Consider the following 18593-nt stretch of genomic DNA (forward strand, 5'->3'; position numbering starts at 1 on the left):
GTTGCTTTATGTATCATGGGCTAAATTGGGTGTTGAAGAAGCAATAAAAATGCACATGAATACCCTTTATAACTAAGAGGCTCGAACACACTATGTTGCTTACGGCTGCGCTTCAACTAATGAGGTCTAGAATAGACGCATAACATGGCGCACAACTCAAACGCTATGGCCGAGTTTGACCCGAAATATTTCTGTGCCAGACGTCCTTCAAAGCTTCGATAAGCAGGAACAAAAGGACCGACGTGTTGCCCCGAAACCGGAAGCGACGTACACGGGGCGGAAGGGCGGAAGCATCGGTCTGCCGCAGAAGTCTCTGGAACAAACCGACCCTTGTGGCCAGCGGAAGTGGCGTCTAATCGAACTTCCGCTCGCCTCCCTTCTTTGTTCTCTCTCACTTCCACGCTCGCGCGTGTTTGTCCGACCACTGCGCGCTGTGACGCTGCGCCTGGCGCGCCAGATCATGCAACGCGACCCGGAGTGCGAGGAAGTGAATAATTGAGCCGTTTGCAAAGAGCCGCAACGCGACACGTTCGAACAACGCCGAGCGCGTCATTTTGTTTCCTTGCAAACTGAGCGCAGTGTAGTCGCGATCGCAGAGTCAAGGTGGCGCTTCGATCTGCAGCGATATTGGCCTGCTGCACGCACTCCTGCCAGTCCTCTGTTGCAGACGATACGACAAGCTTTTTTTCCTCCCTTCCCCTCCTCCCTCTACAGCCCTAGCGCCACGAAGGGCGGCGTTCTACGGAGGAAGCTGATACGCCGCACAGAAGGGGGATGGAGCGAAAAGAGCAAATGAGATAAAAGAAAAACGAACGAGAGATACGCTTATCGGAAGGCAGCAAACGGTTCCAAAGGTCCGTCGTCGTGCGAAACGATCTCCCCAGCGGCGCATTGTGGTTTGCAGATTTTTGCTGTAGCAGCAGCGGTGCATAGCAGGCGACATCGAGCAGGCACCGGCGTTCGACGACGTCTGCCGCGCGAGAGGACGTAATGCTCTCGGATTTCGGGATCGCAGCAGCTGTGCGCGTCACCGCAAAATGACGTCCGCGTTCCCGGCTCTCCGGTGTTTTTGCTCATGATGGGGCGTATTCCAACGCGGAGGAGGACGTTGCCCGTAGCGTCGCTGGCATGGACGGGATTGTATGCGTTTCTCTGGTGCTCTGCGCTAGCGGTGAGTGGTACTTGAACGACTGTTACTATATTTGCGCCTTTCCATTGTTATTCTATAACACAGTTCGATGAAGCGCTCTTTGAAGTTGAGCAGCTCCTGCATGTTTGACCATTCTCGCATATATGTAGACTTTGTAGAAGACTTTGTGGGCATGCAGTTATCGTCGTTTCTTGTAAAACTTACCTATAGCGTTCTACGTGGGATAATATGCCCTTTTCATTACAGATTCATTCCGTTGAAATAGTTGTAAAGATCCAGTGTACAAAGGTTCTGGATTACTGATGGTCTAAATCTCGGTACAAGTACCTGAAAAGAGAACTTACATGGTGATGGCAAATTTGTGTCTGCGATAGCACTTGATTTATGGAAACAGCGCCAGTAACTGCCTCCGAAGGACCGAATTTTTCATGGCAGACAATATCTACCCTGAAACTGTAAATGGGATGTGTATCATGACAAACTGAACTAGAATGTTTCAGTGAAGGAAATGAATGTGACGTATGAAGCGCAATGCGTGAGTTGTCCGAGCGTTCCATTATTATCTTGACCCATTGAAGCGTTGACCTTTTGCATCCTGGCAACATCGCTTTTAGTCAACATCGAAGTACGTGAAGATGTAGTGACAGCTATGAACTAGTCAGCAGTTGTGTTATCATTACTATTCTTTTGCAAGGTTCAATTATTGTTCATATTAACTGTGGTGCTTAATTTTCAACACAATATTATTCTAAAATGATCACGTTCTCGGACAAGGGTGCATGCAATAAAGTGGTAAAAAATCCGGCATTCATTTATTTTAGTACTACATTTATGAGTCAAACAATATACAGGGATGAGTAATGCTTCCACCAATTGAGATAGGTCAGGTGAGGCAAAGATTAAGCAATCCCTAATCGCAATTATCTTTGCTGTCGTCGTGAATTCTTCGTGCTCCTATGCTGCAAGAGCACAACTGCGTTTCGTGGTTAATTTTGGTTAACGCAAACGACTGCTTACCTTTAACTGTAAGAACGCCCCGATGATATGTGTCAACCCCTTAGCTCTATGTCCGGCAAAAATCAGTGCATATCATAAAAACACACACTAATGGCTTACATTGAAACACACTCATTGTGGTTTAATGATTTCAGAGAAACTTGCACTTTCTGCTTGAATACAGTAGTGCGCATGGTTGCCGACTTTATAATTTTTTTGTGTTCATAACATAATGAAACTTTTCAAAAAAATCAAGTAAGCACATCCGGCACATGATTATTTTTTACGTTTTAATTGACTACATGCACATTCATACAGAAAAAAATATTATGTCGTCTACCATATATTCAAACGTAGGAATGCCAGAATGTTTCCACGAAACACTTTCTTTGAGAACAAATAAACAGCGCTTTAGTTTACAGTGTTGCGTGACAAAAGTGTCTGTTTTTTGTTTTATGTACAGTTTACATTGCAATACTCTTTCTCGTGTTACCGAAAAATTAGGTCAGTTGAACGAAAATACTAGCCTTTACTGCTTTGGCGTGCTACTCGATTATGACGCGCTGTAGTTGTATAATCTTTCTTTTTTCCTGGTATCTCTGCGTTACTAGTGTTACATTTTCTGTAGCTTGTTATCATGACGGCTTTTATTGCTATTTTAACTTATTCCGCCATCTGCTACTTTGTTTATTTTTCCATGATCTCATCGATGCTTTTACTATGAGCAGGGACAGCTTTACATGCTTTCCCAATTTTCTTTTTATTATTTGTCTAAGGAATATCTGTGGACCTTTTTTTTGTAATATTGCCTACGTTACTGAATATCCACTACAGCCTCATCCCAGAGAACTAAGTAGAAGATGAATTTCACAGCAGACCATTCAAGATGAAAACGAACGAACGCTGGCTCTCCGAGAAAGAACCCTAAATATACTTACTTTGTCGTTAAAGGTCCAAAGCGCAGTACGATGCAAAATTTTAGTCGGCGTAAGCACCGTCAAATAACATATTCCTTAACCACTATATAAAGTAACGCAAAATGAACCAGAAGAGCGAGTTGCTAGAGAAACCACGCTTACGAGCATGACGCATAGCTAAAGATGGGCGCATTGAACTGATATCGTCATCATATGCAGAATCTGATTGCCTAGGCGTTATTCATTTCCGGTGCGATTATTGATCAGAAGAGAGCAGATGAACTGATATTTTCTCTAACGGCACATTTTGTCTGTCCACAACTGCGACAATATCTTTAGCATTGGCCCACGGAAATTTATTGCGGTACCTTGGCGGTACAATGGGCTAGGACTGACACCACGAATATATTCTGCGCATTGTATTCTTATTCAATAGTCTGCAAAAACGTATTCTGCGTTACCCCTCGCGTTGTGATGTTTGCAAAATAAACTTAAGATATATTTGAGCGTATTAGAAGCGCAAATATAGGCCATTGAAGAGACTATAAACATGCATCGAGTGCAAATGTCTCCAGGCTACGCTAGCGTCTTTCTCATTGCGCATGTATTGTTTTCGATACGTTTGCACATTTAAAGAAAAATAAAGAAGCACTCTAGTTCCTAGCCTTGGCATTGTGAATGCTCGTCTGTTTGCAAATGTGTGTGTGCGTGCCCGTATTTGGGTGTTCGGCATTTTGCATGGATTTATTCGTGTGCGTGCATGAACGTTTTTTTTTGTGCGTATATGTGTGTCGAGTTGCATCACTACCGTTGTTATAAAGCATGTACCACCCACCGCGGGTAAAAACAATCTTTGCGATATGTGTACTTGTGCGTTTTCCAAGTGTTTCTTGCAAGACTCGCTTGCGACGGCTCCGCGAAACCAAGGCCAACGACTTGTTCCGCGCAGAAGAGAAAATGCATGTATGTGAGTCAGTTGCGTCGCTTCCGTTCAGCCAGGAAGCGAAGCGTCGATCGTGTAAGCGGGAACTTTTCTGTCGCAGCGAAGTTTCGAAATGAAGCCGGATGTTGCGGCGAGTGGATGTGTCGAACGCCTTGGGCAAGCACGTCGCGTCTGGATGTTTAAGTCATGTATACCACAAAAAACGTAGCATCTACGCTGGTTCAAACACCCTGCTCGGTTAAAATTTCCTTTAGAAATGCGATGATGTTTCAGTTTGGCGCACCCTTTTTGCTCCTTTATGATGCCAAAGACAAAAATAGGACATTTACTAGCGGTGCTTGGTGGCAGAATTATAAAAATGGAGTGCCTATCTACAAACTGAGTCCCAATTGAAAAGAGGCTTCCCAGCTTTTCTAGGATATAGTGGCGTTGTATTCGTTCGACATGCAGGGCTTCAACCCACCTTAACGCAGACTGGTTCCTGTAGAACGGCTTAGAATATGCAGAACTTGACGGGGTGACGCTGCGTATTCCTTGCTTGCGTAAAACTTGACTGCGACAGCTCTAGATTATGAATCCTCGAGCTGTGAATACGACTTTTTTGGGCCTACAAGCATCTGTGTCTCTAGATTAATTTCGCGGGACTTCACAGCATTATATACACAGACAGAGAGAGGGAAATGCAGGCCGCTTAACCACACGCAGATTTTTGGTCTCCTATGATGCACGTGGGTGAGGAAAACTGGCGTTAGAAAGTTGGCAGAAGAAATAGTACAAAACACCAATTCCAAAAGAAGTATGTGCTATAGACGTTCGCCGAGTACGAAGAATAAAAAAAAAATTACGAAAAGGTTTAAAAAATTCTTTTTCAAAAATTGTTTCGAAGTAATCTCTACGTGCGAATGTTTCGCTTCATCACTTAGGCCTTATTTTACCGGTATACTGTCTTGGATTACCAACTATAAAATATTCTGGCGAGAGCCCTTACGGCTTTAATGGTTCAGATAATCATCAACACGCATCGCATAAACAATGTAAAAATATGAGCAATGCTTAAGAGGTTTAGTTTCGCGCTACAGTGCCCTTTTAGCGTAATCCTAGGTGTGACTTGTTCGAAAGTTAAGCGGAAAATTTTCAAAGGAATGAGCTTTATCTTTTGTAACCATAATGTGTTGAGCTGTTATTTCAGAATCCTGAAGCAGAGACGAGCTCTTATCTTATGTATGGCCCCATGCCCGTATGGCTATCAGGGGACTCTTCAGTAGCACCATAGCGCATGGTTGTATACCCGTGCAATAACAACTTTTATATGGTACAATGTTCATACGCCCCAATTGTTGCCCTCGCTATCTATTCTATGGCCCTGTGCAAAACAATGAGCCTTGCTCTTGCCTTGCACTAACGCAAGTGCATACGAACTTATTTGTCCGTCATTCGTACATGGTTTACTGGAATTTATGTAAGCTACACTGAGATTGTCTTAATCTAATTTAGTAAATGAATTATTGAAAAGGAGAAACGGTAATATAGTCCGCTTATTATTAACACGCTGGGTTTTGATAGACATAGAAAAAAGAAACACAATGGCGAAAAAATGAATTTAAGCTTAATGAAATCATCTCTCTGTGTCGTTCATTATTATTCGTGTTTATGACACTGATAAGGTTACCAAGTATACTTGAAAAGCTTAAATACACCATTTTATCTTTCCCGCTAAAGCAAAGCAAAGCTCACCGTTTATCTTCAGCATCGAACCATGTTCCATATCATTAGTTGGTAACATGGCAAACTTCACGAAGAGGAGCTGCTATACTTATCGTCGTTACCACTAATATGATTGGAGGAAATATGTTTGGTAAACTTACACTGAGCACAATTATGGGGCCTATTTCTCAATGGTACCGTGAGAAAGCATCGCACTTCTCCGTAAAGGCAACAGTAACGCTAAAGAAATGTCAATTATCTGTGGCGGATATAGAAATGCACAGGTTTCCGGCATCCTAGCTGTGCTAGCGTTGCAGCATTATCCGGAGTGATCCACAGAAGCGCAAAACAACATTCAGGACCACCTTCGGTCACCAATTGCATTACAAAATCAGAACGTTAGGTTCAGTGCGTGAAGTTGCCACGCATCTGTCTAGACTACTCCTAGATAGGTGTACAAAAAGGCGAGTTGTATCTGGTTTGATGTGATTCTAATTTTCTGTAAAGTGAATGCAGAAACGCTGAATTCACTCATGGTGTCTCAAACCAGCCCAAAGTGGACTTATTCGTTAAATGATACGCTAACTGCAGTGAATTATCTGATGATGAGGCATCAAAACTAATTTCCTCTGGCACGGACGTCACCTACAGTTTCATATTTATGCTTTTTATAACGCTGTCCTAATTCCGACATGCTGCGCATTGTGGGGTGCGTATCACGGGTATTGTTTGTGAACATAAAGCATTTCGCAAGATATACGTGCAAAGAATGTACTTTATCGACAAACATCGTGTGTGGGAGGCTGAATGACTTAGCCCGATAAAGGAGAAATAAGTGGCCTGTAGCAGGAGCACTTGTCTCTCGCATTCTACTCCATGTGAATGAACGATCGATAAATGCGATTACATTGTTTTTGAGGCTCGTTATTGTGGATATCACAGCTTCTATGGGAATTGCCCAATTTTCTGACATTTCATCATTTTTTTGTTCACACGGTATATGCAAGTAAAGCTTGAAAATTATTTCAGCCACTTTTCCCTATAAAAGTTGTGTCGCAAGGTAGCGAATAGGCCCAGTTCTGTTTTTCTTCTTTTTAAGATATCTTTCTGAAGTGCAAAAGCAATATATCCAAGTACACATTAGGATAATGCATTTCTACCGCTCAGACTGATCATATGAAAAGGTTCAAGTTTTTATTTTTGGCATTTAAACGTTCGTTGATATATAACTGTACATATCTTATTAAACGCAACGTTGGATTGCACCCACCGTGGTTGCCTAGTTACTGAGAACTTGCATTCCTGAGCATGAGGTCACAGGAAATGCAAAGATGTCCATGTACCTTGCATTGTATGCACGTCAAAAAAACCCATGTGGGCAAAATAATTCCGGAGTCCCCAATTATGGCGTGTCTCATAATAAGATCGTGGTTTTGCCACGTAGAATCGCAGGATTTACTTGAAGGTTGTATTGCAGACCACGCCATTAGCATCTGATAAAATCCGATGCTTTTGGTGTCGGATTTTATCGCCAGTCTTAGAAGGCCTCGTTTGCTCACCAGATTTCAGCTTCCAACTGAACACTTATTGGACATGACCAAGTGGAGTAATTTAGGTTGTCTTGTTTGCACATAGTGACCGCCATGTATTACTTATTTCTAATCAGAAATAATATAGTAATGAAAATGCCACCAGTTCCATAATACAGCTGTTCTTTTTAGCATCGTTATTCCCATAATAAAAAGAAAGCAAGTGTTAATTCTTGAACTAGGTAGTACTTAAACAGAATAAAAGGACATCTACCGACACTATAACCTCCGTATTCAGAAATGCCACATAATTTGAAGCGCATGTTTGACTTCATATAAATGACGCCTGGTTAGAAGGCGTCGAATGCGCTCATTGCGTTTATTTTGGTGCGTTGACGACAGGCGTCGTTTCAGTCAAATGAAGCAAGGGCATCAAATTAAGATGCATTTCTGAGTGTGGGCGTAAGAGTGCTAGTCCTCCTCGAATAGCTCCACTTGAAAGAATGTCTGCATATATTGGGGGTGCACAAGCGGGAATGGAAATATTAGTTTGAGACACATTCGTTGTTTCAGGACTAACCTTTTAATTTATGGTATTATTGGTGAGGGTTAATCCCCAAAGCAGCGAAGGAGATAATTGAGGCGTTGTAGTAGAGGGTCCGCATAAATTTTGACCGCCTTATATTTTTTTAACAAGCCCACGTGGGGCTGAGCGAACAAGCATTCGTTTTTTTCCCTTCCTTCCGAGTACTATTGCGACCGGCCACCACCTCTAACACTTGACAACACCATGCCGTAGCTTCGGCGGTGTCACAGACGTGGATTTACATGATGGGGCCATGTCACAAAATTCTTCAGCTTGAGCTCGCATTTCACGCTAAGCGCTACGCGCAACAGAGAGACCGGGTAATCTTTGAACGCATAGGGTGCAGTGGAAATTTTGTAATATTTCTTTTGCACGATTAAAAAAATTATACAAGGGACAATGCACCGGTGGTGTAAATTGCCACGGCGTGTGAAGCAAGGATAGTGGTGTGCATTTGGTTCCGCAATGTTTCGAAGCCTACGAGGCAGCGGCGTCCGCTTCTTAACATCGCACAAGTTTGCGAAATTGGGCGTTTGTGGTTAGAAGTGTGGAGTGAATGATTTCATGTAGAAATATTGGGTTAAAATGAGCGCCGAAAGCCCATTTCCTTGTAGGTGCACAACAAAGTTCGACCCATTACAATAATTTATAAAGATAAATTGAGAATAAATACGTGACCGCGTCATGGCACCAATATGAAAACAGGTATATAGGCGGAGCGTGTGTGATGTAGAGAATGACTAGAAGCATAGCGCACGAAGGACAGTCGACAAAGACGAAACAGAACAAGCGCTTCCCGTGTCTCGTCTTTGTTGATTAATGATTGTCCTGTTTCGTCTTTGTCGATCGTCCTTCCCGCGCTATGCTTCCAGTGTAACCATGTATTACCAACCAGCCCAAGCCTATACTCTTCTGCTGAGAATGACCCAGGTTGTTTTGTATGCTCGCACCTAGGCGCGTTTCGCAGGGCTTATGGCGTTGCTGTGAGCTCATAACATCCCACAGCGTCTACGCTCACGTTGGGTTTACGACCACCTACCGCGTATCTCAGCAGTAACAGCCATTCCTTCCGTTTGTTCTGCCGACTCCCGTTTCGCGCCTAGGAAATCCTGCCGCAGGGTTAGTGACCTTGTGTCCCTGTTGACAGCTCGCCGATGTAGTACGTTCAATTACATTTCTATTCATTCTAGATTGCTAACAGTCTTACGCGGACAAGTTCTCACATGGTGGTTGTTCGTGTGCGCAATAAGTAAAAAAAAAGCGCAGAACGCACAGCTCTACATGCTTCAGTCAAGTGACATGCACATGGTGATAACATAATGAGGGCGCTATAACGTAAAAATATGTCGAACTTTTCTGTTCCAATCCACTAATCAGCCCACCGCGATTGGTCAAAAACTTTTTTTCGACCACCCCCACTTCACCTGGGCCGGTATTTTGTAGCGATGCCTTTTCCGATTCTATGCTTTTTCAGGCTTTTCGCGCTTGGCCACTGGTCAGAGCGACGGTCTGCCCACATTATCAACGCGATCAGGTGGCCGTGTGTGGTGGATGATAAGAATAGCATAGAAGAAGACATAAGGCATCGCTACAAAATAGCGGCCCTGTCTGTAACGCGACGTCACGAATGCCACGATAGCTGTCCATCTGATATGACGTGTACACGTTGATTATGCGTAATTCGACCGAACAAAACAAAAATAGTTATTTCTGATCCGGCGCCTTTTTTCCGTTAGCCCTCGGCTATTGGTCGAAAGTTTTCGGGCTGCACCCACTTCACCATAACTGAGGATTTTCATTCTTAGCTGATGATCCTGTTTAGCGTCATTTTTAAGCCTCCGTTGCATGCCACCCGAATTTTCGACCGGCCAACGCAAGCTAAGAGAAAGCGGACCAATCGCAGACGCCGGCACGACCCTCTTCATCCGGTTATCGATATTCAGTGCAGTGGCTCGGCCCGATCGAATCCCTCTCCATTTGAGCATGTTCCTCGCCTCTTGTGAGCCAATTAGATAAGACAAGCCGCTCAGTGCAGGCAATGATAATCGTTTTTCAAGCAAACAAAAGTGACCTCCTATGAACTAGGCGAGCATTTGATTTGCTTGTTCAGACAACTCCGCGGGTGACCGCCCAATGCTTGCGTTGGCGTTTACGCAAATTTGACGTCAGGAGATACGAATAAAAACACATTGGAATAGTTTTACGTTATACGGCCCTGAGGCTGTATCATTCTACCAGCTTTCACTGACATGTGCGTGGCTCCTTCCGTATGATGGTCATCAGTGAGTTATTGCTACATGGCAGACTATCACTACTGTCTGTATATCTTTGGCTGTTAAAGCTACGAAGGCTTAATTTTTATTTCTACATTGCAACCCCTATAAAATGTACATAAGGCGCAGACCTAGCTACAGAGAATATGACGTCGAAGTTTTTCGTTTCGGTGGTTTTTGACTTCGGGAGTTCATTTTCTTTTCTTTTTCAAAACCGTCTGTGGGTTTTGGTGACGAACCGCATGGTCGTGATACAAAGTAGCGATTATCTGTGTGCCTCAACGACTGCCAAAGACCGCTACCAGGGGAGTTTTATTATAACAGCTCTTGTTACCACATCGCCGGCCAAGATAATTATTGCATTCCCACAGAGTCATACCACTGGGTAGTCGCAGAAACAATGATGTTGTAGGCCTAATTTTGTGCTGATGAAAGGTAACTCCTTGTAGAAAACTGTAGTGTACACTGAAATCATCTCTTGGGAGAAATACTTCATGAGCATTAGACACTCGTAGCAACTGAAATATTGGATGGAGGCATGTAGAATATTAGTACGTTACTAACTCGTCTCCTTCTTCACTGCAACGTAAAAGAAACGTTCGTATTTTGACAGCCTCATACCACAAAAATTTCATGAAGAAAATTCAAGAGGTCACATTAAACGCCCTATCTTGGTCCAGCTACATAGGATTCCCTTCAGGCGTGCCCAATATATTCTACCACCAAGATAGTTTTCTAAAGTGTTGCGGCTATAAGCCCTGGCCTTCTGGGAAAGACGACCAAGTGAGGCTCTTAGAGCCGGACGCGGGGCAGGCAGTCGGTATAGCGAACAGGTAGTTGGTGCCTGGACATGGTGTAAAATAAATAGGGCTGTCCGCTTTTCTGCCTGCTGTCCTTCTCCAGGCGCCTCAGCTGGCTGTTTGGCTCCCGACCCACAACCCTGAGCCGAGTCTTTAAATGCGAACTGGGTACTACCGCTCCCTCTCCATCAGCGCCTGTGACTGCGCCATGATCTACTTAGAGTTATTGCCGAACCTACATCATCCAACAAGCATAAGTATCGCCATCCTCTGCCCTAACTGCGCAATTCAACTTACACGGGCAATAAAGAGCGGCCTTAGGCGTGCTGCAAGCCTAATAGCGCTAAAGTATGCGCTCTTAGTTACAATTTCCTACCACTATTGCCCACCCTCAACAAGAGGTCTGCAGACAATAAGGAGACAAGTACGCTTACGCATACATTCTCGTGCCAACTTTTCGTGTCGTCCCCTTTCAATGGCGATATGCTTTATGAAAGGGGAATAGAGTTTGTGTATTCATCAACAGTGCTCTATGCTTCTAGCGTAATATCTCCCACGTGTAAATGTTTGTGAAAGCTCTTAAACAGCGGTCGTACAAGGAATGTCTCCGAATGAAAGCAACGTTTCAAAAACAAAAAAGACTTGTTTTCTTCAGGACGAAGAGAGGTTTCCCTTGTCGAAACGCTTTCTGCAGCTCAAAGTTTCCCTTCCCTGACCAATCTTGAGCGCTTTAGGCCTCCAGATTTATGTGAAATTCTGCTTTGTTCGAATTGCTCGGGCAGTTTCACATAGTTTTCTAATTATCAAGCGAATGCCGTAAGTGAGACATTTGCTTGGACACAAACAAGATAGCGGAAGCTGAGTGAATATTGAATCCAATTTCAATGCGGGTTTGCGAATAGCGTACCTGTTTGGAAAGCGTCAGACCGAAAGCTTTAACATCTCTTTATTTGAAGTGTTACGCACACCGAAAGGCCAGACATGACAATTAGGCGCACATGCGGGCATGGCAGGCTTGCGCACCGCTCGGCTCAAAGGCATCGCAACCACTGCTTTTTAAACGAGCTTCGCGCAGCTGGGGCATGCGTACCGCGCATACCACCACGGCCACCATAACTCGACACCCGACCGAGGCATTTTCTCTGTACGTCGTGCGACGCAGAACACATTCGGTATGGTCACAATGCGTGGAATTTCTGATGCCCAAGGCTTTTCCGTCCCGTTAAAGAGACCTTGAAATAATGGAACACGAAATAAAAGTGAAGAGCGAATACCCGTCTCCAAATCTCACGCAGAGGAGGAAAACACAGCGCACCGTATCCCACGTGATATTACTAGAGAACGCATGGCGTGTGTATAGACGTGGTCTTGTTTGTCTTTCAAATGTGGGTGGTAAATTGAAAGGCAGGTAAAGGCGGGTATACCTAAGGCGTGGTTGTACTGGGCCTAAAAAGATGATAAATCAGCAGGCGTGAAATAATGTACGGTAATACGCAGAAAATTGGAAAGCATTCGGCGATATTTAGTTACGTTTAAAAGGTTTTTTATCTGCTATGATATCATGGTCCCTCTTCGCTCGCTCATCACACGTGCTTAGTGAGCACAACTCAAAGAGCCTCAAAAAAATGTGCTTTCTTCTTGATTGATGTGTATCTTCTTATACATACAAGGCGCACTTAGCAACGGTATTAAACTTACGTGCTTCATCGTAAATTCATAATAACATACCCTCCATGATGAATAAGTAGCTGTGGTTTTCCGCTGCAGAGAATGAAGTAGGGTGTTCGACACTCGTCTACAGCGGCCATATTTCGACAGCGTGCAATGCGAAAATGGTCGTGGACAAGAACTCCCTCCCACTCCACCCCACCGCGTTTCCCCTCGGTGGTCAAAATTATACCAAGGCCTTCCGTTACGGCGTTCCTCATAGCTCCCTGTGCAGTTTCGGAATGTTAAATCCGACGAATTCATGTGACAAAAAACTAAACTGTTTCCCGAGTTACTCATAGTAAGGTCGCTATGTTTCCGAGACATTTTGTTGTTGCAATGTAGTTTTGGGGTTATTTAATTCACAATTCTCACACGCTTAAACTGTGCTGAAGACTGTTTCCTGGACTAACAGTGGGTGACTGGCCATTCATATTATAATTACCCAAATTCCAACGTCGCCTTTGTCTTTCACGTCTTAGCTATTCGCGCTTGCACTTAATACCATTTGCCCTAATATGCATTGAAGTTGGTCCCCTTGTAACTACATCCAAGGCGAGGAAAAGTGTCATATATATATAGGCTTCTTATGAACGGCCGTCTACATTATTTTGAACGCCTTTCGTATGGTTTGCCCACGAAGCGGATTATTCGCAGCTTCGTGACCGCAACAGTCAAATTCCGAGAAGTTTCAGTCGCGCCCGGTATTTATAGCACCGCCATGTAGCAGGACATTCTAGCAGCTCCGGTTCCGCTGCGCGGCAAAAATTATGCACACATTCTTTCTCGCTCTGCGTCAGTAGAGGTTATGGGCACAAGAAGCGGTATTTAAAAACATTTCTCCTACTGTTCCGTGGGTTGATCGTCACTGAAATTGCAATCGGCGTGATAGCACGCTCAAGCTAGCAATATACATTCAGGACTATCACACAGAGCTCGTAAAAAATTGCGAACACGGGGATCACGTTTATGACGCAAACTAGAGATGCGAACCGGATATGCAAGCGCAATAAACTCAAAATACAACAACAATAAGACCTTCATAAAAGTGGCTTAAAATTTTACTGCTTTCTGCTTATTTCTATTTGTAGATTGCACAGTCGTCTGACACATGCCCTGAGCTTCCAGAGCTCAACGTAACAAGGAATGGATCCAATATCATCCTACACAGGGCAAAGCCCCTACCCTCTATTCCAGCGAAAGACAGCAGCTGCATCTGCTATCCAGTCCTCGACGATGAACAAGATCTTGGTATCACATGTGAAAATGCCACACTTAGTAATGTTACCTGCGATACTACGCCAGTCGATCAGGACGGAAAAATTGAAATTGAGATCGACAATGAAATTTCTTCTGGCCAGGCGTCCATATGCCATATTTCCAACTGCGGAAAAAAGAACTGCAGCATTTACGATGGTGAGTTAAGCACTTCTGACAAACTGGCGCGAGCGGTATCGTTTTAGGTGTTTACTGTTGTCGTTTTATTAAGCACCGCATAAATATTACCTTGAAGTTCCAAGCTGGGCGAGAGAGTAGTTTAACATATTTGAAAGCAAACAGCGAGAAGTGGTCGAGTGACAAAGACGCAAACCACAAAGGCGCTGACTCACAACCTAACGTTTTGTTACGCTTCCAGTGTTACATGCATACACGCAAAGGCACGTGGTGCAAGCCCGATTGTCGCTCGTCTGCCTGGTGCTGTTTGATTTCTAAGATGCAGCAATCAATCAATTCGCATGATACGATGAATGGCTCTGTCCTAAGCTTCGTAGTGCTTACTGCGAGAATACCCAGTTCCTAAATGTTCAATGTCTAGTTTCCAACACAAGCAGAAGCTTTACAGTGTAAAAACAAAGCGCGGGCCGTTCGAACTTAGTAGGCAGGTCGAGCTAAAATTTTTTTAACTCTACGAAAACTATCGATACGGTGATAAATGCCAGTACAAGTCGGGACCTATGACATATTAGCTTGAATAAAGAAGCGTGAAATATTTCAAGCACAGTTGTTCTTTCTTTTTCATGCATAGACATACCTTCGTAAGTAATATATCAACTACTTGTCTTTTATTTGATGGAATGAATACATCCATTTTCGCTAGTGTGCATTCTTGTTTGTCTAACGGGTTTCGATGGTTTATAAGCTTCGATTTCTTATTAATAACATTATTCTGCGCATGGTCTGATGCATCGTGCGAACAGTTTACGCGGTTTGCGCCACTGTTACTGTTCAGTTCTAGCGCGCATATTGAAGGAAATGATTTGTCACGAGGGACCACAGTGCTGATTTTCAGATTACATTTATTGAGCCAGGACCGCTCACTCAAAAGGTAAACACGAAAAGGCGCCCCATTTATCAGACGCGTCTCAAACCACAACGCAACCTATGGCGAAGGTCTCTTTGAAACGATCTCGCCGTTTTAGTACTATAAGCTTTGCCTTGTTTACGTAAACAGCACTGGCCTGTTTCTGGTGTCGCCATCCATTATGAGCAGTTATATTTTACAATAGCACGAAGTCTCCGACTCGGGCGAGGTTTATTCACATATCCAACGAAGACATCACGTTTCAAGTTTACAATGTCTAATTTCCTTGCGTCACATCAAAAATAGATCCGAGCGGCAACTGTGTATTTGTTTAATTAGTTGCAGCACGTACGCATTACCATGAGGTTCGCTCTAGTGGCAGTAAGGCAGCAGTGAGGTCACCGATGTCTCGCTTTCGTCAAAATTTATTTCAATAAAGTGATGCATTTTCTTTGCAGCCAGCAATGATATCGCATCTGTCAGCGACCTGAACATCACTTTTGTGAATTCGTCCATGGCGTTCGTATCCTGGAGCGTTCATCAACATTACGGCCCCGGAGCGAGCCAATTTCACGTAACATGGTGCGCAGAAGAAACCAATTGTTCATCAGATACGACTTGCTTAGAGGATGGGCGCCTAACTTCAGATCAGAACGTCACGGATACGAGTGCTGTCATAGAAGAGCTGAGCCCAGCTACAAGCCTGAGGCTGCGAGTGGCGCCTCTTGGTGTTCGTGGGAACTCGTCGTTTGGTTGTATTGAAATACCGCCTGAAGGTAAGCTTTGCGGAGCTTTCTACTTCTAGAAAAGTCTTCTTTCATAATTTTTTTGCTGTTGCTCACCGGGTATCCCACTACCGTGTCGTAGTTAAAAAAGTATGCAAACCGTTAATATCATAAGACCTCCATTTATCTTAACTTGAGAATACATTCCTGCTTTTCACCACGATGTTCTCGAGCTTTTTCAATAACATTGGCCATGTCACAGCCGTTTTATTTAAGGTTTTAGTTCATTTAGACAATGAAAGCAACAATGCCTTACTTAGGTGGCAACGAATTCTTGAAGGGGAAATCGTTTCACACCCATTATTTAAAAAAGCATTTTTAATATTGGGAGAAAGCACTGACGCGAGCGTTTGTTGAAACGCATATCCTTACTAATACCTACTTAAAACTTTGCCGTATACAGGAAATTGCGCTTTTGGAGAACCTGCCCAATTATGCTTCGATTTAACGAAGTTTCGTTGCCGCGTGATTATGTGGGCGCTTATAGAAGATAGCTTCTTTAGTTAGACGTTACGATGGCCTCAAAACAATTCGTCCTGTCGGAACCCTGCACTATTTACTATACGCGTTGCCCAACCAGAGTTATAAAACGCGCTCGATGGGTAGAAAAGCTAGTCCAGAATAGCGCAAGCTTAGTTAGAGGGGTGAAAAGAAACTTAGATGCGCGGGCTTGGATCATTGATGCAGGACAAGAAAAACTTCAGATTTCAAGAAGTATTGCTGCGCTAATGGTTTACCAATAACTTCATGATAATGAGTTGTAAAATACTGAAAGTTGGACGAGTTGGTAGCTATTTATTAGGATACTGCAGCGGCAGCGCAATAAACAAGGATACAAGGCAGATGAAACACCACAAGCGATGCCTTGTGTTACCTCGTGTTCTGGTTTGTTGTGTCAAACTATAATGGTTTCTTTGAAAAATGACAGCACAGGCTGCCATTTCTAGTAATAAATATTGAGGAATTTTCTCCTGAAAACCATGTTCATGCTCAGAAGGTCTTAAACATGTTAAAAGATTCATTTGTTTCCCACAATTTTTTTTTCTCCTAGTATTATTGCATGTTCACATTTGCTAATATTATATTTAAAAAGGAAAAGAACCACGACTTCACACGGGACGGGACGGCTGCGTCACACCCCGTCTGAAGTCGCGGTTCTTTTCCTCTTCAAACATGTCGCACCAACTTCCCCAAAGTTCCCCCACTTGAACTACTACTATATAGTTCTATAATGCTGCCTCTCGAAGAGACCAAAATACCGTACACAAGTCGCCATAGCTACCTGCCTGTGACCCAGGTAAAAAAAAAGAGTAACTCCTAAACTCCTGGAAACACACTATACGCTCACGGCGCGCGCGCTCCCATCGCGTGCACCTAAAGACCACCGCTGGTTCGGGCTCCACCAGCCGCCTTTCGTACAGAGCACCCCATCCACGTTTGCTCCAGCCTACTCCGCGTGCCGACATGTCGATAGGCGCCCGACACCAGTCGATCCAAGCTAAGGGAAGGTGAGACCACTGATGCAGCAAGGGAGACCCTAGGCGAAGCTATCCGGAAGGAACAAAGATTATTTCTTAATCGTGTGTTAGGTACAACACAATGTCACGAGCACGACCACATGTGAGTCTTATTTCTATAAAATCTCGCAAGCCGCTTGCCCGTGGCCGCGAACGGCTCACCTAGACAGAGACAAGAGGGAACAAAGAATCCAGTCTCTGCAACGACGGCCTATCCTTCGGCGAGCGCCTGCCATCGCGCACCCCCCAGCAGTGATGAATAGAAAGAGAAAGGAACAGGGGTGGCACGATCCGAAGGCCTCAGAACATCGAGACGACGGAAGAGTGCATGCGCCCACAGGGGCCGGAACCCCGACGAGCCGAACTAACCACTGGCCGGCGCGGCGGGCCCTTTGTCCGCCGCTGGCAGCGGCGAACGCGTACGCACCTTCACACACCTAGGCGTCGTCTCACCAGGCACGGTCTTGCGTGCGTTGTAATCAAGGCCAAAAATGTCTACGCTGCGATAAACAGCGGAAGTTGCACTAATCTATATGTAGAAAATGCGCAGAGTTGTTGGTAGGTCCCATTCACAAATCCAAGTTACCGCAAAAGTGCCTCGTTCTCGCACCAAGGAGTATAAGGAGGGCTGCATGCCTTGAACGCTGACCTCTCAGGAAGCACTCTATCTTATGGGTTGCTGTGTGAGTAAGAGCGCATGTGCATAAGCTAATTTTAAAAGCATCAATCTGTCTGCAGAATACCAATGCTTAACTAATGCACTGTGCAATATTCGCACCTCTTTCAGAACCTGAGCGCATCGAAAACATAACAGCTTCTCTACATGGACTGGATGGCTTACAAGTACAGTGGGCACGGCAGGCATCTTTAAACATTTCGTACGACCACTACGAGCTTCGCTACTGCGTGAATAAAGATGCAATTTGTCCGGAATACAAGGAGCGTTACCTCAACGAATGCAGCAGTGTCGTATCGGAAATCGAATTGAATCGAAGCAGCTACGACATACCTAGTTTGAAGCCGAAGAGTGTGGTGGTTGTTGGAGTGGCTTCAAAAAGACGCTATCCAAACGGAATGGTGACAAAATCGGAAGAGACAGTTCACTGCTTCGAGTCACCTGGTAAGTAATTTATACTAAAACACGTGGTTCATATAAAACCCCAAAAGGATCAAAGCCAGAGATAGTGCACACACTGAAGCAAAAAGTTAGCCGCAAAGTATTTATGAAATGTTTTCTTAGCCAAGAACAAAGAATTTGCTTGAATATCGGTGTGTGTCAGCTTCCTTAATATAAGCCCGAATAAGCCAATAATAGTTGGAGTGGTGTCTTCTTCAGCTAAGATCAGTGCCGGTTGATGAAGCCACCATCTTTTTATGGACGTTA

At 44.2% G+C, this 18593-nt stretch overlaps 1 protein-coding gene across 1 annotated transcript in view; it reads left to right on the forward strand.

Annotated features, from left to right (window-relative positions):
• The first annotated feature begins 523 nt into the window (after positions 1-523).
• Positions 524-18593, forward strand: part of LOC135907322 (receptor-type tyrosine-protein phosphatase H-like) — a 109268-nt gene continuing 91198 nt past the window's right edge. The window contains exons 1-4 of the mRNA XM_065439002.1: positions 524-1171; positions 13697-14021; positions 15366-15683; positions 17997-18329. Of these exons, the coding sequence (XP_065295074.1) occupies positions 1076-1171; positions 13697-14021; positions 15366-15683; positions 17997-18329 (1072 nt within the window). The 5' untranslated portion in view covers positions 524-1075. The remainder of the gene's footprint in view (positions 1172-13696; positions 14022-15365; positions 15684-17996; positions 18330-18593) is intronic.

The sequence above is a fragment of the Dermacentor albipictus genome, chromosome 10 (assembly GCF_038994185.2).
Source record: "Dermacentor albipictus isolate Rhodes 1998 colony chromosome 10, USDA_Dalb.pri_finalv2, whole genome shotgun sequence".
NCBI lineage: Eukaryota > Metazoa > Arthropoda > Arachnida > Ixodida > Ixodidae > Dermacentor > Dermacentor albipictus.